This window comes from Orcinus orca, chromosome 11, assembly GCF_937001465.1.
Source record: "Orcinus orca chromosome 11, mOrcOrc1.1, whole genome shotgun sequence".
Classification (NCBI taxonomy): domain Eukaryota; kingdom Metazoa; phylum Chordata; class Mammalia; order Artiodactyla; family Delphinidae; genus Orcinus; species Orcinus orca.
In genome coordinates, this window is record NC_064569.1 from 52049212 (window position 1) to 52074453 (window position 25242).

The 25242-nt window shown below is 37.7% G+C and overlaps 1 protein-coding gene across 1 annotated transcript in view; it reads left to right on the forward strand.

Annotated features, from left to right (window-relative positions):
• Positions 1–25242, forward strand: part of MSRB3 (methionine sulfoxide reductase B3) — a 165092-nt gene that overhangs the window by 128632 nt on the left and 11218 nt on the right. Inside the window, exon 5 of the mRNA XM_033440561.2 lies at positions 24796–24893. Coding sequence (XP_033296452.2) covers positions 24796–24893 — 98 coding nt within the window. The remainder of the gene's footprint in view (positions 1–24795; positions 24894–25242) is intronic.

Sequence of the window (25242 nt, forward strand, 5' to 3'; positions counted from 1 at the left end):
TGCAGCCATTGTGTGACCGTGAGGGGAAACATCACTGACATTGTAAAGGAGGGTAGAGAGGAAAACACCTTGGCCTTTATGAGGTAGTTGTGCCACTTATTTGACCAACAAGGAACCACCTAAATATAAACTCTTGCCATGAGAATTAATAATTCCCTTATTTTTAAAGCCACTTGTATTTGTGTCATTTCTTTCTTGCAGTTGAAATATCCTATTTGATACAATTGAAGAAGTTCATGTCCAGCCCCTCAAAAAGTGGAGATTTGAATATATCATGATGTACCAACTAAACAGTTCAGTAAAAAGGGAATTGAAGGAAGCCACTGCTGAGACCCAAACTGGAAGAAATATCTAAAAGCACATAGTAAAAACATAAAGAGGTCTCTATCATGAAGGAAAAATTAAGAGACTTGGATGATAGCTCCAGGAGGCTTAACATGTAAATAATGTTTAAAAAAAATTTTTTTTTCTCATTTAAAGAAAGATTCAATTCTGTGAGGGGAAGGAAAATGTCTTTTTCCTCTATTCTTCTAAGTTCTCAGCTGAGACTCCTATAACAAAAGACAGATTAACAAGAGAAAAACAAATTTATTTAATGTGTTTTACGTGACACAGAAGGCTTCACGTTGCCAAAATCTTGGCTGTCTGTGCACCAATGCCAAATAGAAATATGGAGACAGAGTTATGGAGGAAAAAGAAAGAGTGGCTTTATTTCTTTGCCAGGCAAAGAGGGAACACAGTAGGCTGGTGCCTCAAGAACTGCCCCCCTCCCCCCTGCACGGGGGAATAGGGAGAGGTTATATAGTCAGGGGTAGTGGTCAGAGGTATGAGATAAGGATCAAGGCAGCAACAGTCTTGCATCCTTCTTTCTTCTGCACAGTTTCAAAAGGGTGTTGCTGACAAGATTAGGGTGTGTGCAGGTTCTCAGGTGGTCTGGGTCTCCTAATCTTGATGAACTTCTCTGTCCCTTTAATCTTGCTGGCTCTTCTAATCTTGATAAGATTCTCTTGTCCCTTTAATCTTGCCTCAGGTGGTTTCAAGGCTGCTCCTCCCTTGATTAGCAACTGTTTGAATCTGCCCTTTGGAACTCAGGGAAGGTCACGGAGGCTGCAGTCTTGCCTGCAGAAATGGGGGAACAAGAAGGTCTCCGTGGGCTTCCCTGGTGGCGCAGTGGTTGAGAGTCCGCCTGCCGATGCAGGGGACACGGGTTCGTGCCCCGGTCCGGGAAGATCCCATATGCCGTGGAGCGGCTGGGCCCGTGAGCCATGGCCGCTGAGCCTGCGCGTCCAGAGCCTGTGCTCCGCAACAGGAGAGGCCGCAGCAGTGAAAGGCCCACGTACAGCAAAAAAAAAAAGGCCTCTGTGCCCAGGAGGCCACAGGGGCCCTGCTCGGCATCATTCATAAGGAGACAAAGACCCAGAAAAGCAGTTCAACTTGAATGTTTTCACGCCAGGTTTGATGAAGAGTGGAGAGTCTTGGAAAAATGTGATAGGACAAAAAAAGGATATGAGTCCAGTGTAGTAAATTGGGGGAAACAGCAAGGCCTGTTCATTTTGATTCCTTTCATTCTTTTCCGGGTCTTGGAGATAAGGATATTCCTTTTTTTCTAGGTTTAGGGTGGGCACTTCTCACGTGAAGGTTTTATTCAGACAGGAAGGGGGCAGGGCACAACCTTTAAAAGAATGACATAGCCTTTGAGGACACAACATAAACTGGTTAGAACCAACTACGTCCAAGATGGTGGACAAGTTGACTTCCAGTAGACCTTGAGCCTCTTATACTCTCATTGTAATACATCAGCATCTAAATGACACACCCACAGGCACCATGACAGTTCCGAGGCCAACCATAAAAGGCCAAAAAGTGGGTGTTGACCCAATTCCTGGAAATCTCCACCCCTTCTCCAAAATAGTTGGAATCATCGTCCCACTCATTAGCCTATGAAATTACCCAGCCCATAAAAACCAACCATCCCATATTTCGGGGTCTTTCACCTTCTGAGATGGCCCACACTCTGTGGAGTGCCTTTCTCCCAAAGCCACTCTCTCTTTCTGAGACAGACCTCATTCTGTCTATGGAATGTGTATCTCTCTAAATAAACCTGCTGTCACTTTACTGTGGCTCACTCTTGAATTCCTTCCTGCACGAAGCCAAGAACCCACACTTGTCAGCCTGTCCCAGGGACTCGCCTGAGGCCTGGGACGTGACCATCCTCTTGCACCCCACTTTTCCCTGCAACGTTGTGACCTGCTTCAGGAGAAGGTCATAGCATTTCTCAAATTCCTTCAGCTTAAAATATTCAATATGCCAAGGTGCCACATTTTGAGGCAACACATCCTGTACTCCATCACCTGCAGATTAGACAGGCTTACCAAATTGCACGTAGGACTAATGAGAAAGCATAGGCACCGAAAGCCTTGCTTGATGCTTCAGGGATAAAGGGAAAATTTTATAAGCTTCCCAATTTACAATAGAAGTGTCAGGTTAGCCTTAGATTCCTCAACCCTGGAACCTAGAAGATGGTAGGATAACCTGTTTAGAAGAGGAGGGAAGGAAGGAAAGTGAAAGTTTTCTAAAGGCTTTATGTCACGTGAGTGGGAGGAAGGGGAAGCAGGAAAGGGAGGCTATAGCATCTTGATAAGGAAAATAATGGGTCTTTGTGGAGGAAATTGTATCTTGTATATAGTATATTGTTGATAGTAGATAATTCTGTCTGTGAACACAGAGAGAGTGACTTAATAAGGGGAAAAAATGGCTAAATAGGAATTTGATCTAAACAGCAGAAACAAGGGGGAAAACACAACAAAAAATAAATAGTAAATGCAAAGAAAGATGAAACTAGATAGTTATGTTACTTGTTAAATCAAATATGCATAGACTGAATTCCCCCCATTAAAAGACAGAGATTATCAGAGTCTGAGTTAAAATCTAGCTACTTGCTACTTAGAAAAACAAAGTGTAAAGAAAGCTTGACAGGGAATTCCCTGGCGGTCCAGTGGTTAGGACTTGGCGCTTTCGTTGCTGGGCTTGGGTTCAGTCCCTGGCCTGGGAACTAAGATCCTTCAAGCCGCATGGGGCGGCCAAAAAAAGAAAAGCTTGACCATAAAAAGATTGTCAAGAAGATACTAGATCAAAGCAAACAAATAGGAAAGTAGAGATGGCCATATTACTATCAAAGTAAGAATTTAAACTAAAAATCACAAAAGGATAAAGAGGCAAATTATATGATAATAAAAGAGTATAGGGCAATCGTAAACCTGTAGGTATAAAATAACGTAGCTAAATATATAAACAAGAATCTTAGAAATGAAAGAAAACAATTTAAAAATACAGAGCTATAGTGGATAACTTCACTATGTCTCTTTCAGATTGAGACATGTGAGTAGTCAAAACTAAGTAAGGAGATAGATTAACCAAATAATGCAATCAATAAACTATTTAGTAGATATGTAAAGTATCTTTTAAATTTTAAAAATCCCTCAAATAAAAAATATAATTTTGTATTTTCATGGAACATTAAATAGATCATTTACTTGACCATAAAGAAAATATTAATAAATTTTAGAAAGCAGTGACTTTTACGGCCATATGTTTAAGATAATCCAGTGAAATTAGAAATAAATATCTAACTCTATGTGATACCATGAACATTATACTTAGGGGAAAATTTATAACCTTGAATGCCTTCATTATTAAAGGAAAAAAGGATGAAAAATAAAGGAAGTTTATAAAAGGAACAATAAAAATCCTAGGAAGACAGAACAAAGATAAAAGCTGAAATTAATGCAATAGAAAAAATTAAACAATTATAGAAAAAATAAACAAATTCAAAGTTCATTTTTTTGAAAGACAAAAAAATAAGATTAGTTTATAATCTATAATGAACCTGTTTAAGGAAAAAAAGCCCAAGCAGTAATGTTTATGAAAAAGAAAACCTTAAGTGATACTTGCCTTTCCTGATATAAGAACATGCTCTAAAGCCACCATAATAAAATTATATTTGCATATAAATAGACAAGTACATCAGTGGAACAGACTTGAGACTCTATAAATAGATATCAGTTAAACATGGTATTTCAACTTAGTCAAGAATGGACAATTTAAAAATTGTTGATGGCCCAGTTGCTCTTCTATTTGGAAGAAAATAAAATTGAAATATTATCCCATATTCTGAAAGAAATTACAGACTGATTAAGATCTAAATACAAAACAAAAAAATAATCCTACAGGAAGTATAGGATGCCATGTGTATAGTCTAGAGGCAGAGAGCTCTTGTTAACCAAGGCCAGGATCCCAGAAAGTGCAAAAGAAAGGATTAGACATATTTGACTGACAAAATCATAAAGAAAGTCAATACAGAAGCAATAGATATGGAAGAATAATTACGATGCAAAGGCCTGAATTAATATCTGCAATATACAAAGAACTGTTACCAATTGTGAAGAAAAACAACAGCAACAAATAACCCTATAGAAAAAAAGGGCAAAAAATATGAAGATACAAGTCCCAGAAAAGCAGATAGCCAACAAACATTAAGAGCTGTCTATCTTGCAGATAGTCAGTGAAATACAAATTTTGCTTAAATGAGCTACTGGCAATAATTTATTGGAAATTTTTAAAAGCTGCAACACCTGTTGTTGATGGAGGTTTAGGAGAAAAGAGTATTCAACTGTCTTTATTATGGAAAGCCATCTAGAACTACCTTCTAAACACAAAAATACATTTACCCTTTGACCTAGCAGTCTTATCCCTAAGAATCTATCCCATTAGAAGAAAAAGTCTACCAGATGTAGTAGCATATGTGCAAGGTTGTTATTGCGGTATATTTCATAGAGAAAAAACAATTGGAAACAAAGTCATTCTTGTCATTTGGCAGATGGTTGCAAAGTGGAATATTATGCAGCTGCTAGAACACTTATGTTTATGTGTATGTAGATACTTATAATTTTGTAAGGCTATAAGAACGTGGACAAAAATGTAGAAGAACCCTTATTAGATTGTTGTAGGTTTCCTTGTAGGATGAGGAAGGGGGCCAAGAAAATAGGGGAAAAAAGGTTGCACTCAAAGTATGTAGGGTATATTCACATTTATGCATTTGTATATGGTTAATAAATATGTGTATGATATATTTAAAAGTAATAGGAGCTAAGCAACAGGTCATTAAAAGAGTAATAACATTAAGATATCTTGGAGGCCAGAAACCCAGAGCAATACCTGGAACTGAGCAAAGAGTTGAGATTGAGAGGTAAAAATTATTTGTGTCGAGAGCCATTACAAATAAAAATGCACAAAAATAAGAACTATTAATTATCAGAGAGCTATTATACTGGCTCTTGATTTACACCTCAAGTCAAAGTAGGTGAATTTTTAAAATCTTTTGTGTAGCACCAGACCTTGGTGAAATTTCCCAAGGGGGTTTTCTAATACGGGAAGTGTAGTTCAAATTTATTTTTACCTAGCCTTTAAGACCATGATTTTGGCAGTTATTTAATAATACATGGTTTAGACTTTAATAGTACATGGTTGAGTGCTTTATGTGTAAGGATGCTTACTACACCTTCTAAAATATTTTATGTTACCCAAATGGGCAAAAAATCAAAGAAATTATGTAGGTACTCTGGTACAGTGACATAAGAAATAATAAACGCTTGAGAGGTGATCTTTGTCAAAAATGTCTGAAATATATACATTGATTTATTGTGATATCGTTTTCACAATTTCTGTTAATACTTTCTTCATCTTCAATTTGGTTCACTTATTCAACAAATATTTACGTAATGCCTGCTCCGTACTAAGTAGCCAACTCTTGCACCTGCACCTTGCATCATTTACGACTGGTTTAGTGAGGTAGGACTTAAATATCACTGCACAACTGGCAGAATGATACATCACCCTATAGCTCATGCAATATATACTATGGATGTGCTTGGATCTTTATGGAATTTTACTCATTTGTTTTTTGGTTATGATGGTCCAGTTCCAAATTAAAATACGTGTGCGGTACCATATCCTCTTCAGTCGAATTCATTTGTCTGAAGTTCAGCTTTCTTCATGTGATGACATCTAACTTTTTAATGCCTTAAGCCCGTCAGTGGTCAGAATCAAAGCCACTGAAGCTTTCGAGTTGCAAGGCCACTTGTACCCATAGCTCTCGCTTGATACAGGACCTTGGCTCCATGGACTGTATTAGTTTCAGCTTTCTGAGGTACTCAAAGTGCTGTTGATATGAGGGATGTTAGGTGGGTTACCTTCATAGAGGTCCCTAGAATGTAGGTAGCAGTTTGGAATGGGGAGAAAACTGTCAGCCAGGTGCCAAAATCTTCAGTAAACATTAGTAAGTGACCTAGAGATTCTATAACTAAATCTATAATAAAGATTTTTGTAACTGTGTATTTTAAAACCAAAGCAATATTTTTAAATTCCAGATTTCCAGAGTAACAAGAATATATATAGAAGGTTCATTCAAAGCATGCCAGGCATCCTTCTAGGAGCTTTGAATGCACTGGGAACAAAACAGTTATCTCCACCCACAGGGAGCTTACATTTTAGTTGGCGGAATACAGACAAGAAACAAACAAACCCAAAAAACATTATAAACAGTCAGTTATAGCATATTGGAGCATAATTAAATATATGAAAAGGAAGAGCTAAGTAATGGGGATTGGGTGTTGGCAAAATATTTCCTTAAAGGATTTTTTTTGAAGTTTTGAATTGTATTTTATTATTTTATACAGCAGGTTCTTATTAGTTATCTGTTTTATACATATTAGTGTATATATGTCAATCCCAATCTCCCAATTCATCACACTACCACCACCCCCATCCCTCGCCGCTTTCCCTCCTTGGTGTCCATATGTTTGTTCTCTACATCTGTGTCTCTATTTCTGCCCTGCAAGCCGGTTCCTTAAAGGATTTTTAAAAGAATGAATAGTTATCAGAGTATGCCTTGATTTGATGTAGTTTGCTTCATGTCTTTCTGATGTAGTTTATTTTAAAATTTTAATATATTAGGGAATGTACAGTGTTTGATAAGTTGCTTCAATTTTGCCATGTGTCTGCTACAAAGGGAAAAACATCTTTTGTCATGTAAACAACTCTAAGTAATCATTTTGTTCTAGATAATTTGTGCTTAATAGCTTTCTCGAGCAATCTGTTTCAAAATACTTTTTCAAGATGGGTTGTCAGAAATTTAAATTGTAGTAGGTGAACTAAGTTTTGACATGTCATAAAAAGGTGATGCAGTAAAGGATCATAGATTTATGAAAACAAGGAAATATTTTATTTCATATTGTGGTTACTAAAAGTTTATAATAGAATAAAGATCTACAGCCTATTCAGAAGTTTAGAGAGAGTTTAGTTAGAGAAAAATATCAGGAGAAAATTTAGAAAAAAAAAAAGAATTTCAAGACTTAACTCCCTCTTAGAAATAATCTTCCATTTTTATCAGGCACATATATATTTGAGAGGAAATATTCTGAAATTTTTGATAGGTGCCCAACTAAAGACTGTGAGTGATAGGTTGACAGTCCCAAAAGATGCTATGTAGTGAATAGACCCAATTCAGGACTGCAGTTGAATGGAACATTATGTCACTTTTAGTCTGGATTGCATGTCACTGAGAATAAAATCTGTATTTCTTTGAATTTCCCCATTCTGTATCCCTCCTGGAATTCTTAAGGTCAGTTAAGCACAGTAAATAATCTTCACTCAGCAAGCAACCCAAATCACTATCTTCCTGTTCGACGCAGCCAGTAAATTCTAAGCAAACTCTAAACTCTTTGTGAGGCTTCCTAATGGATGCCTCACTGGACTGAAGAGCTTTTGGAAGCAAAATAAAATAATTATCTAAAGTTGAATGTTTTTGGATCAAGGTTACCAGGTCAACACTAAGTTTAAAACCAGTTTGAGAGACATTCTTTAATGGCACTTAGAAATTATGGCTAAAGGTCAGGCTGCTACATGTGATATTGTTCAGATCCTTTGATGCTAAAGGTCTACAACTGACTTATGTGTAAGATGTATTTTTAAAAATATTAACTGTGATTTAAAGTAGCAAGAGACTGTTCAGGCCAGGGAAAATAAAATCCCTCTCCCCGGTTTTTTGGTTGAAGCAGTTTGAGTTCAGTAATTTTATTGAACCTGAAAAAAATTAACAGCTGCCTCCACAAAGGGAAACAGGGAAGCTTTCCTCTGTCAATTCCTGCTTAGGAGTTTATGAGATATTTTGAGACTGTAAGAAAACTGCGGATGAAATCCACACCAATTAGAGATCTTGTGTGTTTGGAACCATTTAAAAATGCTGTGCAGGGCTCAAAGGAATTAGTAAAGCCTGCTGCAGTGCAGCTACATTATTAATCTCCAAAGAGAATAGATACCAGATGTTCACACTGCCCCAAGGACACCTCAGTGTTCTTGACAGTTTTTAGTCATGTTGTCCTTTCACAAATGCAAATGCCTGAAATCCTTATGGGTGACAAGGCTATGTGGCTTCTACTTATGAAATTATTAACAATCAGTTTGAATAACTGTGCTATTTTTGATAGGCAGGAAAATAATCATATTATATTAAATTTGATATTTGTAAAAAATTGCCTAAAGCAAAATAGTAGAAATTCTTCATCTACTTTTTTTTTTTTTTTTTGATCAGCCTAGTGATAGGCAGGTCCAAACTAAGTGATCATCTTTTAATTCAGTCCAATTTTGTTGTTAAATAATGAATTATGTTATGATATTTTCTTTTATTAATTCATTCAACAAATATTTCCATGAGCTAGGTGTTGAGGATATAATAGTAAAGAAAGCAATCATGGTCACATGGAACTTAGTAAAAGAAGCAGACATTAATCAAAAACTACCCACATAAATAAATAATCACAAACCATGATACATGCTTTGAAGAAAAAGTACTGGGTGCCGTGAACATGTTTGACAGTAGAACCTGACCTAGAATTAAAGCTCTGGATTCATTTATTCATCCATGTTTAGTGAGCACCTACTTTGTGCCAAAAAGCAGGCCAGATGGCCATGGTCATTCAAAACTTAAACTCATCACTTTCCGTTTGGTAGACCAAAAGATATTAGGAACAAAACAACAACAAACAACTTAAAAGTAAACTAAAGATAAAAAAGATTCTAGGGATGGAATCTTATTTTAGTCTTCTGGTCTTTCTTCAAATATAGCTTCTATACGGTAAGCTAAGGAGCATTTGAGTAATGCTTAAGATTTTTTAGCATGTCTAAGTATTTTTCATATCACTCATTTTATTGCAAAAACTCCATTAGAAAAGTAATAGTGTAACATTTTAAACACTTTAGAAAACAGAAAGGTGGGATCGGTAGGAGGGATCCCCCGCAGAACCCAAATATTTTAACATAAACATCATTATGCTGTCCACTAGCCATCAACCTGGTTTACCTTCCTTCCCTGCCAGGCTTTGTAAAGAGCAACTCTTTGTTCACTCTCTCCACTTCACATATGCTCTTCAACCCAACAGAGTTCCGCTTCTGTCATCATCACATTGAAAAGGCTCTTCCTAAAGTTCCTCAGACCTCCTAATTGTTGAATTCAGCAATCTCTTCTCAGATTTTACTTGACTTGTTCTTTCCGTAGATTATGTCACTGCTGTCTGCCTGCCAAACTTAAAGAGTTTTCTCTCTATTATCTGACCCTGTCCTGGTTCCCTTGTCCTCTTCCTATTTCTTGGAACGCCCTCTTCTATTTTCCTTTGCCGCCTCATTCTTCAGCTCACCTTTTAAATGCCCGTCTGATTCTCCACTGCCTTCTACCGATGCTCGTCCATAACCTTACTGCCTTCTGTGTCCTGCTGACTTTCACATCTGTATCTCTAGCCAGGGTCTCACTTCTGAGCCCACATAGCTCTCTGCCTCCTAGATCGTGCCACACTAGACTGATTTTGTTATTTTCCCTGAAAACACGTATGACGAGCATGATCCAGCTGGTCATACAAGCTGGACACCTAGTCATAGTCTCACCCTGCCCTTCCCCTTTGCTCCCCCACAGGTACCACAGTCACCACAACCTGAATGATGCTCTCTTAATCTCTCTACAGTCTTTCCCCTGCTCCCCAATCCCACTGCAATCGTCTTCATTTACAGCTTTGAAACTTCTGTTCCTGTACATAGGCTTCATCTGATAGACCTGCTTTCATCCGCCCTCTTATCCCTCACCCTCCAGCCTGCTTCCAGAGCCATCTTCCTAAAACACAAATCTGATCATGTTACTAGTCTGCTTAAAAGCCTTTAGGTGATTCCCCCATCATCATGCCATTCAAAATATCCCTGGCAACAGTGCCACTGCCTTTTAGAGCTACTGGGTTACTTGACAACAAGATAGAAAAGCAAGGTGACTAGTAACCAAAATAAAATCAATGCTTGACTAGTACATTGTGCTTAAATTTTATTAGCATTTATTATCTTTTTTTTTTTTTTTTTTTTGCGGTACGCGGGCCTCTCACTGTTGGGCCCTCTCCCGTTGCGGAGCACAGGCTCCGGACGCGCAGGCTCAGCGGTCATGGCTCACGGGCCCAGCCGCTCCGCGGCACGTGGGATCTTCCCGGACCAGGGCACGAACCCGTGTCCCCTGCATCGGCAGGCGGACTCTCAACCACTGCGCCACCAGGGAAGCCCAGCATTTATTATCTTCATGGATTTTTAGGGTCTATAGATTTATGCTAATTTTTATATATATTCTAAACTCCTTGCCTTAACTATCATTTTTATTTGAGGTACTGCTTATGAAAGCTGAATGAAGCACAGGGAGAATGTTTGACAAAACCAATGGTTTTATTTTTGTCATAAATAGGAAAATGTTTGATTTTAGGCAGCCTGAGATTCTAATAATTGGACCGTTGGAGAAGGAGATATAATCCCAGCACTCTTTAGCTCTGCAGTAAACAACATATATATAGCCGTAATAATATAAAGGCTGTTCACTAGTTTTCAACTCTGAGAATCAATCTCTAGGAAAGCATAGAAGACTTAATTAAGATTAGGCATTGGAATGGTGGGAAAGAGTAGGTGGAGGGAGGATCAGGGCACTAAGGAGAGTCAAACGATATTAAGTTATAGGATAGTCATGCATTCGTTCAATCATTAGACAGTTCTTTACGACATCTCTTATGTCAAAGGCACTATTTTATTTTATTTATTTTATTTTTTTACATCTTTATTGGAGTATAATTGCTTTACGATGGTGTGTTAGTTTCTGCTTTATAACAAAGTGAATCAGTTATACATATACATATGTTCCTATATCTCTTCCCTCTTCCGTCTCCCTCCCACCCGCCCTATCCCAGCCCTCTAAGGTGGTCACAAAGCACCGAGCTGATCTCCCTGTGCTATGTGGCCGCTTCCCACTAGCTATCTATTTTACATTTGGTAGTGTATATATGTCCATGCCTCTCTCTCGCTTTGTCACAGCTTACCCTTCCCCCTCCCCATATCCTCAAGTCCATGCTCTAGTAGGTCTGTGTCTTTATTCCTGTCTTACCCCCAGGTTCTTTATGACATTCTTTTTCTTAAATTCCATATATATGTGTTAGCATACGGTATTTGTCTTTCTCTTTCTGACTTACTTCACTCTGTATGACAGACTTCATACAGGTCCATCCACCTCATTACAAATAGCTCAATTTCGTTTCTTTTTATGGCTGAGTAATATTCCATTGTATATATGTGCCACATCTTCTTTATCCATTCATCTGATGATGGCCACTTAGGTTGTCTCCATCTCCTGGCTATTGTAAATAGAGCTGCAATGAACATTTTGGTACATGACTCTTTTTGAATTATGGTTTTCTCAGGGTATATGCCCAGTAGTGGGATTACTGAGTCATATGGTAGTTCTATTTGTAGTTTAAGGAACCTCCATACTGTTCTCCATAGAGGCTGTACCAATTCACATTCCCACCAGCAGTGCAAGAGTGTTCCCTTTTCTCCACACCCTCTCCAGCATTTATTGTTTCTAGATTTTTTGTTGATGGCCATTCTGACTGGTGTGAGATGATATCTCATTGTAGTTTTGATTTGCATTTCTCTAATGATTAATGATGTTGAGCATTCTTTCATGTGTTTGTTGGCAGTCTGTATATCTTCTTTGCAGAAATGTCTATTTAGGTCTTCTGCCCATTTTTGGATTGGGTGGTTTGTTTTTTTGTTATTGAGCTGCATGAGCTGCTTGTAAATTTTGGAGATTAATCCTTTGTCAGTTGCTTCATTTGCAAATATTTTCTCCCATTCTGAGGGTTGTCTTTTGGTCTTGTTTATGGTTTCCTTTGCTCTGCAAAAGCTTTGAAGTTTTATTAGGTCCCATTTGTTTATTTTTGTTTTTATTTCCATTTCTCTAGGAGGTGGGTCAAAAAGGATTTCGCTGTGATTTATGTCATAGAGTGTTCTGCCTATGTTTTCCTCTAAGAGTTTGATAGTGTCTGGCCTTACATTTAGGTCTTCAATCCAGTTTGAGCTTATTTTTGTGTATGGTGTTAGGGAGTGGTCTAATCTCATACTTTTAAATGTACTTGTCCAATTTTCCCAGCACCACTTATTGAAGAGGCTGTCCTTTCTCCACTGTACATTCCTGCCTCCTTTATCAAAGATAAGGTGACCATATGTGCATGGGTTTATCTCTCGGCTTTCTATCCTGTTCCATTGATCTGTCTTTCTGTTATTGTGCCAGTACCATACTGTCTTGATTACTGTAGCTTTGTAGTGTAGTCTGAAGTCAGGGAGCCTGATTCCTCCAGCTCCGTTTTTCGTTCTCAAGATTGCTTTGGCTATTCGGGGTCTTTTCTGTTTCCATACAAATTGTGAAATTTTTTGTTCTAGTTCTGTGAAAAATGCCACTGGCAGTTTGATAGGGATTGCATTGAATCTGTAGATTGCTTTGGGTAGTAGAGTCATTTTCACAATGTTGATTCTTCCAATCCAAGAACATGGTATATCTCTCCTTCTATTTGTATCATCTTTAATTTCTTTCATCAATGTCTTATAATTTTCTGCATACAGGTCTTTTGTCTCCTTAGGTAGGTTTATACTTAGATATTTTATTCTTTTTGTTGCAATGGTAAATGGGAGTGTTTTCTTGATTTCACTTTCAGATTTTTCATCATTAGTGTATAGGAATGCCAGAGATTTCTGTGCATCAATTTAGTATCCTGCTACTTTACCAAATTCATTGATTAGCTCTAGTAGTTTTCTGGTAGCATCTTTAGGATTCTCTATGTATAGTATCATGTCATCTGCAAACAGTGACAGCTTTACTTCTTCTTTTATGATTTGGATTCCTTTTATTTCCTTTTCTTCTCTGATTGCTCTGGCTAAAACTTCCAAAACTATGTTGAATAGTAGTGGTGAGAGTTGGCAACCTTGTCTTGTTCCTGATCTTAGTGAAAATGCTTTCAGTTTTTCACCATTGACGATGATGTTGGCTGTGGGTTTGTCATTTATGGCCTCTAATATGTTGAGGAAAGGTCCCTCTATGTCTACTTTCTGCAGGGTTTTTGTCATAAATGGGTGTTGAATTTTGTCAAAAGCTTTCTCTGCATCTATTGAGATGATCATATGGTTTTTCTCCTTCAGTTTGTTAATATGGTGTATCACGTTGATTGATTTGCGTATATTGAAGAATCCTTGCATTCCTGGAATGAACCCCACTTGATCATGGTGTATGGTCCTTTTAATGTGCTGTTGGATTCTGTTTGCTAGTATTTTGTTGAGGATTTTTGCATCTATGTTCATCAGTGATATTGGCCTGTAGTTTTCTTTCTTTGTGACATCCTTGTCTGGTTTTTGTATCAAGGTGATTGTGGCCATGTAGAATGAGTTTGGGAGTGTTCCTCCCTCTGCTATATTTTGGAAGAGTTTGAGACGGATAGGTGTTAACTTTTCTCTAAGTGTTTGATAGAATTCGCCTGTGAAGCCATCTGGTCCTGGGCTTTTGTTTGTTGGAAGATTTTTAATCACAGTTTCAATATCAGTACTTGTGATTGGTCTGTTCATATTTTCTATTTGTTCCTGATTCAGTCTTGGCAGGTTGTGCATTTCTAAGAATTTGTCCATTTCTTCCAGGTTGTCCATTTTATTGGCATAGAGATGCTTGTAGTAATCTCTCATGATCTTTTGTATTTCTGCAGTGTCAGTTGTTACTTCTCCTTTTTCATTTCTAATTCTATTGATTTGAGTCTTCCCCCTTTTTTTCTTGATGAGTCTGGCTAATGGTTTATCAATTTTGTTCATCTTCTCAAAGAACCAGCTTTTAGTTTTATTGATCTTTGCTATCGTTTCCTTCATTTCTTTTTCATTTATTTCTGATGTGATTTTTATGATTTCTTTTCTTCTGCTAACTTTGGGGGTTTTTTGTTCTTCTTTCTCTAATTGCTTTAGGTGCAAGGTAAGGTTGTTTATTCGAGATGTTTCCTGTTTCTTAACATAGGATTGTATTGCTATAAACTTCCCTCTTAGAACTGCTTTTGCTGCATCCCATAGGTTTTGGGTCATCGTGTCTCCATTGTCATTTGTTTCTAGGAATTTTGTTATTTCCTCTTTGATTTCTTCAGTGATCACTTCATTATTCAGTAGTGTATTGTTTAGCCTCCATGTGTTTGTATTTTTTACAGATCTTTTCCTGTAATTGATATCTAGGCTCATAGCATTGTGGTCGGAAAAGATACTTGATGCAATTTCAATTTTCTTAAATTTACCAAGGCTTGATTTGTGACCCAAGATATGATCTATCCTGGAGAATGTTCCATGAGCACTTGAGAAAAATGTGTATTCTGTTGTTTATGGATGGAATGTCCTATAAATATCAATTAAGTCCATCTTGTTTAATGTATCATTTAAAGCTTGTGTTTCCTTATTTATTTTCATTTTGGATGATCTGTCCATTGGTGAAAGTGGGGTGTTAAAGTCCCCTACTATGAATGTGTTACTGTCGATTTCCCCTTTTATGGCTGTTAGTATTTGCCTTATGTATTGAGGTGCTCCTATGTTGGGTGCATAAATATTTACAATTGTTATATCTTCTTCTTGGATCGATCCCTTGATCATTATGTAGTGTCCTTCTTTGTCTCTTCTAATAGTCTTTATTTCAAAGTCTATTTTGTCTGATATGAGAATTGCTACTCCAGCTTTCTTTTGATTTGCATTTGCATGGAATATCTTTTTCCATCCTCTCACTTTCAGTCTGTACGTGTCTCTAGGTCTGAAGTGGGTCTCTTGTAGAAAGCATATATATGGGTCTTGTTTTTGTATCCATTCAGGCAATCTGTGTCTTTTGGTGGGAGCATTTAGTCCATTTACATTTAAGGTAATTATCGATATGTATGTTCCTATTCCCATTTTCTTAATTGTTTTGGGTTTGTTATTGTAGGTCTTTTCCTTCTCTTGTGTTTCTTGCCTGGAGAAGTTCCTTTAGCATTTGCTGTAAAGCTGGTTTGGTGGTGCTGAACTCTCTCAGCTTTTGCTTGTCTGTAAAGGTTTTAATTTCTCCATCAAATCTGAATGAGATCCTTGCTGGGTAGAGTAATCTTGGTTGCAGGTTTTTCTCCTTCATCACTTTAAATATGTCCTGCCAGTCCCTTCTGGCTTGCAGAGTTTCTGCTGAAAGATCAGCTGTTAACCTTATGGGGATTCCCTTGTGTGTTATTTGTTGTTTTTCCCTTGCTGCTTTTAATATGTTTTCTTTGTATTTAATTTTTGACAGTTTGATTAATATGTGTCTTGGCGTGTTTCTCCTTGAATTTATCCTGTATGGGACTCTCTGTGCTTCCTGGACTTGATTAACTATTTCCTTTCCCATATTAGGGAAGTTTTCAACTATAATCTCTTCAAATATTTTCTCCGTCCCTTTCTTTTTCTCTTCTTCTTCTGGAACCCCTATAATTCGAATGTTGGTGCATTTAATGTTGTCCCAGAGGTCTCTGAGACTGTCCTCAGTTCTTTTCATTCTTTTTTCTTTATTCTGCTCTGCAATAGTTATTTCCACTATTTTATCTTCCAGGTTACTTATCCGTTCTTCTGCCTCAGTTATGCTGCTATTGATCCCATCTAGAGTATTTTTTTTTTTTTTTTTTTTTTTTTTTGCGTTATGTGGGCCTCTCACTGTCGTGGCCTCTCTCGTTGCGGAGCACAGGCTCCGGACATGCTGGCTCAGCGGCCATGGCTTATGGGCCTAGCCGCTCTGCGGCATGTGGGATCTTCCTGGACCAGGGCACGAACCCGTGTCCCCTGCATCGGCAGGTGGACTCTCAACCACTGTGCCACCAGGGAAGCCCTAGAGTATTTTTAATTTCATTTATTGTGTTGTTCATCATTGTTTGTTTCATCTTTAGTTCTTCTAGATCCTTGTTAAATGTTTCTTGCATTTTGTCTATTCTATTTCCAAGATTTTGGATCATCTTTACTATCATTTTTCTTAATTCTTTTTCAGGTAGACTGCCTATTTCCTCTTCATTTGTTAGGTCTGGTGGGTTTTTATCTTGCTCCTTCCTCTGCTGTGTGTTTTTCTGTCTTCTCATTTTGCTTATCTTACTGTGTTTGGGGTCTTCTTTTCACAGGCTGCAGGTTCGTAGTTCCCGTTGTTTTTGGTGTCTGTCCCCAGTAGCTAAGGTTGGTTCAGTGGGTTGTGTAGGCTTCCTGGTGGAGGGGACTAGTTCCTGTGTTCCGGTGTATGAGGCTGGATCTTGTCTTTCTGGTGGGCAGGTCCACGTCTGGTGGTGTGTTTTGGGGTGTCTGTGGACTTATTATGATTTTGGGCAGCCTCTCTGCTAATGGGTGGGGTTGTGTTCCTTTCTTGCTAGTTGTTTGGCATAGGGTGTCCAGCACTGTAGCTTGCTGGTTGTTGAGTGAAGCTGGGTGCTGGTGGTGAGATGGAGATCTCTGGGAGATTTTCGCCGTTTGATATTATGTGGAGCTGGGAGGTCCAGTGTCCTGAAGTTGGCTCTCCCACCTCAGAGGTACAGCACTGACTCCTGGCTGCAGCACCAGGAGCCTTTCATCCACACGGCTCAGAATAAAAGGGAGAAAAAGTGAAAAGAAAGAAAGAGAGAGAGAGAGAGAGAGAAAGAAAGAATGGAGGGAAGGAGGGAGGGAGAGAGGAAGGAAGGAAGGAAGGAGGGAAGGAAGGAAGGAAAGAAAGAAAGAGAAGATAAAATAAAATAAAATAAAGTAAGATAAAATAAAATAAAGTTATTAAAATAAAAAGTAATTATTAAGAAAAAAAATTGTTTTAAAGAAAGAAAACAAAACAAAGAAAACGGACGGATAGAACCCTAGGACAAATGGTGGAAGCAAAGCTATACAGACAAAATCTCACACAGAAGCGTACACATGCACACTCTCAAAAAGAGGAAAAGGGCAAAAAATAATAAATCTTGCTCTCAAAGTCCACCTCCTCAATTTGGGATGACTCGTCTATTCAGGTATTCCACAGATGCAGGGCACATCAAGTTGATTGTGGAGCTTTAATCTGCTGCTTCTGAGGCTGCTGGGAGAGATTTCCCTTTCTCTTCTTTGTTCGCACAGCTCCCAGGGCCCAGCTTTGGATTTGGCCCCGCCTTTGTGTGTAGGTCACCGGAGGGTGTGAGAACAGATATTTTTCACTCCACATATCTGAGATTCACTTGGTACATTAATTCATTAATGGCTCCTCCTGCTGGTGTTGGGGGGTCTCCTGCAGAGACGGGGGGTGGCTGTGACTCACGGTGGGGACAAGGACACTGGCAGCAGAAGTTCTGGGAAGTGCTCCTTGGCGTGAGCCCTCCCAGAGTCTGTCGTTAGCCCCCCGAAGGCACTATTTTAAATGATTGGCAATACAGTGATGAACAAAACAAACTCCCTGCTCTTACTGAATTTACATTCTAGTTCAAGAGGCAGATGTTACCAAGCAAGGTTTTAAAAGAATATTACTATTCAGAAATTGGAAAGGGGAAGGGAGGGGAGACAGTATAAGTATAAATCTTCATCATTCACAAGAAAGAATCATTTTATAGTTTATAAACAGCACTATCCAATGGTGGAAATGTTTTATATCTGGGGAAAATAATGGTGGAAATATTCTACATCTGTTATCTGTGTTGTCCAATATCGTCCCTATTAACTACATGTAACTGTTGAGAACTTGGACTGTGGTGAGTGTGACTAAGACACTGAAATTTAAATTTTATTTAATTTTAATTAATTTAAATTTAAATTGTGACATGTGGCTGGTAGCTACTGTATTGGACAGCACAGATTTAAATGAAGGAATCAAGAGATAGCAGCATATGCATATTTTTTAGAAATAAATGGAAAACTATTAAAAATGGTTGTCTACAAGTGGGGAGAATTGAAAGGGAACATTTCACTGAGTCATCTTGCACTTTTTGATTTTCTACTACATGCATGTATTTGGTTATTACTTAAACTTTTGGGTCTTTGAGGGGGAATAGAGAATCATCCTTTTAAAAATGAGATAAAAGTTACACTTGAAGTGTCAACTGAAGTGAATAACTGGGCAAGAATCAGAGCTCTAAGCTTCAAACAATTCTTGTTAGCAGGGGGTCTTCACAGAGAGTTTTATTATTTGGCTTGAGATAGCTAATAAAGTAAATATCGGTCGGTGAGGTTAACATATTCTGGCTTCAGAGAAACGAAAAGCTACAAATTTTGATGTATGGTCCTAGAATTATAGAGCTGTGAGAATTGCTATCCACACAAAATTATAGATGTGTAAGTCTCCAGCTTGTCTCACCAAAACCATGCTCAAACATATATCATCATTATTAAACCATCACTCAAGCCCAGGTGGCATTTGTTGTGCTCAAACTTATTTTGCATTTGAAGACAACAAAATATTTGTAATTACATTTCAATTAAATGAATTCTTGGTCATGCGTAGTTTCTGCTATGTTTTACTGATGGGTCATGTAGCCAATTTACTGGGGGTATTTTTATCTGGGGCTTGAGGGAGGGTGTAGGGGAAGGGGAAGCTGTATAGCAGTCCTTGTTAAATTAAGAGTAAGGGAATGAGGGCCACTTTTTCTAGACGTGGTACAGATGGAATTGGCTTCAACTTGTTTATAATCTGTTGTTAGTTTTAACAACTTGTTTTGAAGATTTTTGAGAGGAAGGAGGAAAAGCCTGGTATAGAGAGCTGAGAAAGTTTTTCTCAAGAGGCAGTTGGAGTGGAACATTTTAAATTTATGAACACAACGCTACTTTTGGAGAGCTGTGTCACTATAAAATTCTGGGTTCAAGTAGACTCAGAGCAGCTTTATTAAGCTACGTTATGAGTGAGAAGGAATAATTCCTTCTACTGCAATCTAAAAAAATCCATTCTAGTGTAGGTGGTAGCAAGCACCAAGGATCTACTGTTAATCTCTTACTCTTATGTTCAGATTTGCTTCACATTATACCAGCATATACCACATATACCAAGTTATGTCTGCAGATTAATTTGGCCTGATGGTTGGATAAAATTGAAGCAGAACGGTCGTATTCCAACTTGTCGGCATTAGGTGTAGTACCTATAGTTATTTGCTGTTTAAAGATGAGAATTCTTAGAGAGGAGAACGTGTTTATTGAATATGTTATTTTTTTGAAAGATACTTTAAATTTATCCCATATCATTTTTAGAGGGTAAGTCCAAAGGGCAAAAATTAGAGGGAGACAGATTTCTAACAATTTGAACTCTTCAAAAATGGAATAGCCTTCTTGTGAATTAGTGAGTTTGCTTCTGTTTGGACATATTCAAGCAGATCACAGATGATTTTGTGCCAGAGATGTTGAAGGGGGACTTTACCTCAGGCCAGATGATTTCTACCTTCCCTTCCAACTCCTAGGATTCTTAAGGTTCTCTAATTTTAGGTTCATGATCTCAGTAAGAGTTATAATCATTATAACACTTCCAGACGATACTGGAAGCCTATTTCTCCATTGTCAAGCATTCAAATACATTTGATGGTTTAATACAATGTATACAAAAACTGGTCTGAGTAAATAAAATCTCACACAATTATATTTTTTTCAAATTTAAGAGTTGTTAAAAGTTTAGTTCAGATCATATTTCTGCATATATATATGCGATGACTAATCCCAGCCTAAGAGCTAAAAATACAAAACTCTTATCGAAATCAGGTGTGCAATAAACAAATAAACTCATTCATTGCTTACCTGAAAGTCAAGGAAATGTGGCAAAGAAAACTATATATAACAAGCCAATATTACAGTCTATCTACACAATAACTCATCTACTCCTTCCATCTTTATAAGGTGAAAAAAATGAGTTTAAAATTTAAAGCAGAGACAAGATGTATTAACCCGTAAAAATGGTTCTTCAATTGTGTGCCTTTAAATTAATAGAAAAAAGAGAAATTTAGTATTAAAATAGATAAATTATATATCACTATGTTTATGTAGTAGTTGTAGCCAAGGTCCCTAAATAGAATATTGTCCAGTGGTGCCAAGGGGATCGTAATAGTATCAAGAAGTATTAGATTCAGATTTCAAGTTCTGGTTGAAAAAAAGATAATATTTTATTTGTTTTTAAACTAAGCTAAGCTCTTAAACTAAGCTCTTAAAATCAGAAATATTCTTTAACAGCCACCCTCCAGAGTTGAGGGGAGTTTTTGGAAAAAGGAGACAAAAAAGCATTGAGAAAGATAACATTTTCTAGAGAACTCTGCTAATATTAGAATTAAATGTTTTAATTAGATAGTAATTTACTTGCTTTCTTGTACGTTGTGTCATCTTCTCTAGTTTGTGTTGTTATAGTTCTGCATGTGAAATAACAAAAACATAGACTATAAGATATTCTTGATAATAATAGACTAAAATCTAAAAGGTACAGTTTATGTTCTTGGAAATAAAATGATAATCAGCCCATATCCAGCCTTTTCAAATAGAAGCAAAGGGATGTACTGGGGGTAGGGTGAGTCAACGCTGTTTATACAGGTTTTCACATGACTTTTCTTTTAAAAAGTGTATGGAATACATCCAAAACAAATACTGTTTTGTTAGATGAGAAGACCAAAAGGGAAATCCTAGAGAAAGGAGGATGGATGATCTTTCTTTAATGTCAAAACTGACAAAAACACATCCCCTCCCCCGCACTTTGCTCAAGATAATTTTCTCAACAAGACCCAGATTGCTTCAAGTCTTTGCCTATCACCCTTTGAAGCACTTTCCTTATTATTAGGAGTGGGGGCAGGGTTTCCTTTGAGGATTTTTACAGCAGTGAAGAGTTCCTCCTTTAAATACTTTCACATGATGAGGGAATTCCGCTCTCAAAGTGCTGTCATCACTGTGGCTTCTCTGTCATAAGACAATTTATTCTTGGGTAAAGGTCCTTCTTAGTTTGTCAATAGGACTTACCTTTCCGTTGGATTCTCTTTCTATAGAGCTTCTCTTTTTCTGAGAGATGTAGCAAAAGAACTCAACATTCTCCTTTGTTAACCTTATTGATGAAGTTGACCGTGATTCTCTTTTGAAATGCGTTCCATACAGGAGGTTATAGACTTCAACATGGCTCTCCTTGTCAATCTCCCACCAATTCAGACGTGGGTGACATATCCAATATTCCATCTTGAAAACTGTATTCCTTCTACAGTGCAAAGGGACACTATGAATTTTGGGATGTTTGGTGTCTCTTCCAGTGCATTTTTTTTTTTTTTTGCGATACGCGGGCCTCTCACTGTTGTGGCCTCTCCCGTTGCGGAGCGCAGGCTCCGGACGCGCAGGCTCAGCGGCCATGGCTTACGGGCCCAGCTGCTCCGTGACATGTGGGATCTTCCCGGACCGGGGCACGAATCCGTGTCCCCTGCATCGGCAGGCGGACTCTCAACCACTGCGCCACCAAGGAAGCCCTCTTCTAGTGTTTAAATAGAACCATGGTAAACAACAAGTAAACTATTCAAGTGTCAAAACAGTTTTCTCAGAAACATTGAAATCTTTTGAGAACCTTTACTCCATGTCACCCCACATCACCCTGCTCAACTCTTGAATGTGGTCTTCTGGAAAATTTTATAAATATTTAATTCATGGATGCAAAATGTATAGCTGTATGGTTTCATAGCTCATTTGAAAGCAGTTCCTTTCCCTCCCCAAAATCTTTAGTAGGCAGTGATTCACAATTATTAGGAAAGAATTAGAATTAAGAAACCCCAAATAGAATTGACAGTTTTCTCAATATTATTGCCTAAGGGTGTGCTTCTAAGTCTTCCTGGCTGTTTTAGATAAATGAATAAAAAACTTATCTATATCCCAAGCTACATTACATGATTTATATCATTACTCTTGGACTTTCCTTTGAACAGTTTGGTCTTTAGAAAGTGAGAGAATAGGTATTGTCGGGTACATTCAGTATCGGTTTCCACCTAGAAGCTCTTAAGTGCAACAGTGTATCTATCAACTAATCCAGACTGGCCGTAAACATAATTCTTAAAACCTTCAGCTTCCTTCCTACCAGAGTGTTCAAATGATTGACCTCTCAGCCTTTCACTGAGGAAAAAAGTGGAACATAAGAAGAGAGCCCTAGACTAAGTCAGAATACTCAGATTCTATTTTTGGCTCTGCCACTTCCTGCCTGAGTAACATTGGCAAGTAACTTGTCCCTCTGCTCCCCCATCCCTCTCCCCCAAAAACCCGGTAAAGTGAGTGACCTAGATGATCGTCAATGTGTTTTTACTACCTCAAATAAATAATAAGGTTATTTCACCTACATAGAGAGGCTTAATTATAGTAAATGAGCCAAAACGGAAAGTCCAGTGAGAAAGTAGCATTGATATTCCTTAATCTGGTCTTGTAAAGAAGGAGTATGATTATATTCTTTCCTTCTTCTATGGGACTCTGTGGTGTACTGTAATTATTCATCCCACTTTCTTATTTAAGGTTAGTGGAAAATCCGTTTAGTAAACATTTCAGCTGTGCCTTTGTGCTGTACACCATGGTAGGCTGTGAGTATACTCAGGTCAGCGCTTTCAAAATGTTCACCAGCTAAGCAGGGAGAAAGCATGAAAACAAATCACAAATCTACTGTGATGAATAGAACAAGATAAGTATACCTAAGATGCAGAGGTAGCATGGGAAATACATATATATTTCTCCGTACCTATTTTAAATTCTAGAAATAGGGAAATGTGGATGTGGTGGAGGGAGGGAGGTAGCTTTAGGGTAAACTTAAAATAAAAACAAAAACTCCTAACTCTTTACCTGTTTACTACTGAATCAAATATGTCCCGTCATACTATTAGTTGCTATAAACTGTAGTCAAATGAGTTAAGACATGGGAGCTTTAAAAAACAAAAACAGAAACAGAATGTTCTCTTTCTTTTCATGGATAAATTATTTTTCAATGTCTTCAAGCATCACCACTAAATTTCTCTTTATCAATGGGTACTTCTGTCATTGAACAAAGAAGAGCACCTAAATGTATCAAGTAATCATTAAAAACCAAATACTATAAGCCAGACTATATTCAGATTCTCTTTGGAATTTAGAAAATGGGGAGAAACAAGTTTTCTTAAGGATACTGATGTTTCTTAGCATAATTAAGTTTTGTGGAATATTATCTTATATAGACAGAGTTAAGGTTTTCCTGGTGATTTGTAGCAATCTCGAAGTCAAATCAAAGAATTGGAAAGTGTTTAAACTCTGGGTGTTAAATCTAGCACTACCAAAGCTATGTTGTTGCATAAGGGGGGGAAGGGGAGCTTGGGGGAGTTTAGTGTAAAAACTTGGCCTGAGCTAATTTGTTTTGTTTGAAACTGGAAATCATATTGTGGAAATTTGCATTCTGTTTTCTTTCAAAAAGTGTATTAACATAAGGCACTCAGTTTTTAAAGGGCTTCCTCCTTTCTATAGGAAAAATTTGGCTTCTGAAAAAGGAAAAAAGTTGCACAAGCAATTCAGCAACATTGCACCTCTTTCATCATTTTGAGGATACAGGCTTCAACTCAGTTACTCCAGACATATTTTCTGGAAACATGTAAAAACATGCCCATAAGTACTGAACATAAAACCTGACTGTATACCCATAAACATGTGTACAGTCTTATGGTCTACTTACCACTGGGTTTCTTAAAGCCATGTGCATATTTAAAAAATCACTAGACTAAATGAAAATTGGAACAAGATGCTATTTGAGAGAAGGCGCTACCCAGAGATGCCTGAGGAACACTGCTCTGTGACTCTCCTATGAAGTAAGCAAGCCTCTTGCCCATCAATAGATAGAACCTATGCTTTCCAGATAACCCCTATCCTGAGAAATTAGATTAAGATGGAAAAAACAATTAAAAAAATATATTTTAACTATCCAAACTGAGTACTAAAAAAACATGGTTCCTAAAGAAGCATGGAATAGTTGAAAAATTAACAGCCAGACCAATTGGATTGTGTTTTGGAAAACATCACACTGTAAAACTCACAGTGCTTCAGGACCATGCCCAGTGACTCTGAAGATAAGAGAGAGAAGAGGAAAGGGTGATAGAGAGCTTTATAAGTTCAGGGATGCGCTAAAAAAACTACTGGAAGGTCTAAGAGAGTCTCATGAAACATAAAATCCCAATACAACTGTAATCTGAATGTGAGGAAAAGGTTATTCTTAAAAAAAATAGTTGCATTCTTGCAAAATATATTAACCTTGAGTCTTCGACCTTTTTTTTTTCAGGTTGAAAAAGTTAAGCATGATTCATATACTAAAGATTTCCATTCTGTGCTTAGTATTTCTTTTAAAATTGCCTTCTAACCCAAGGATGTGTCTCTCTCTCCTCTATTTTGGTTCTTGTGCTTGCTCTGTCCCAGGTTGGCCTTCATTCCACGATGTGATCAGTTCTGATGCAGTCACATTCACAGATGACTTTTCCTATGGGATGCACAGGGTGGAAACCAGCTGCTCTCAGGTCAGTTAATCCCACCTGAAAATCCAAAATGATGCTCACTCTGCATTGCAAGCACTTTCAAGACTCCTGGTTGTACTAAATATAGCAACTAAGGCCAAGTGACCCATCACAAAAGGGACAAACACAATGAAGTCTCTATCAAGTCCTAATGACATCTCAGTCTTGAGGAGTTTAGCAAGTCAACTTAAATGTCAGTCATTGGCTTCAACACTATTAAACAAAATCATTGGTAGGAAAAATCATCTTCAATTGACTTAATACAGTGGGGAATGGGTCATTCTTAGGGCATGTGAAGATTTCATCACATGGCCTCACATAATCTGTTCACATAATCCCCCTCTCCCTGCAG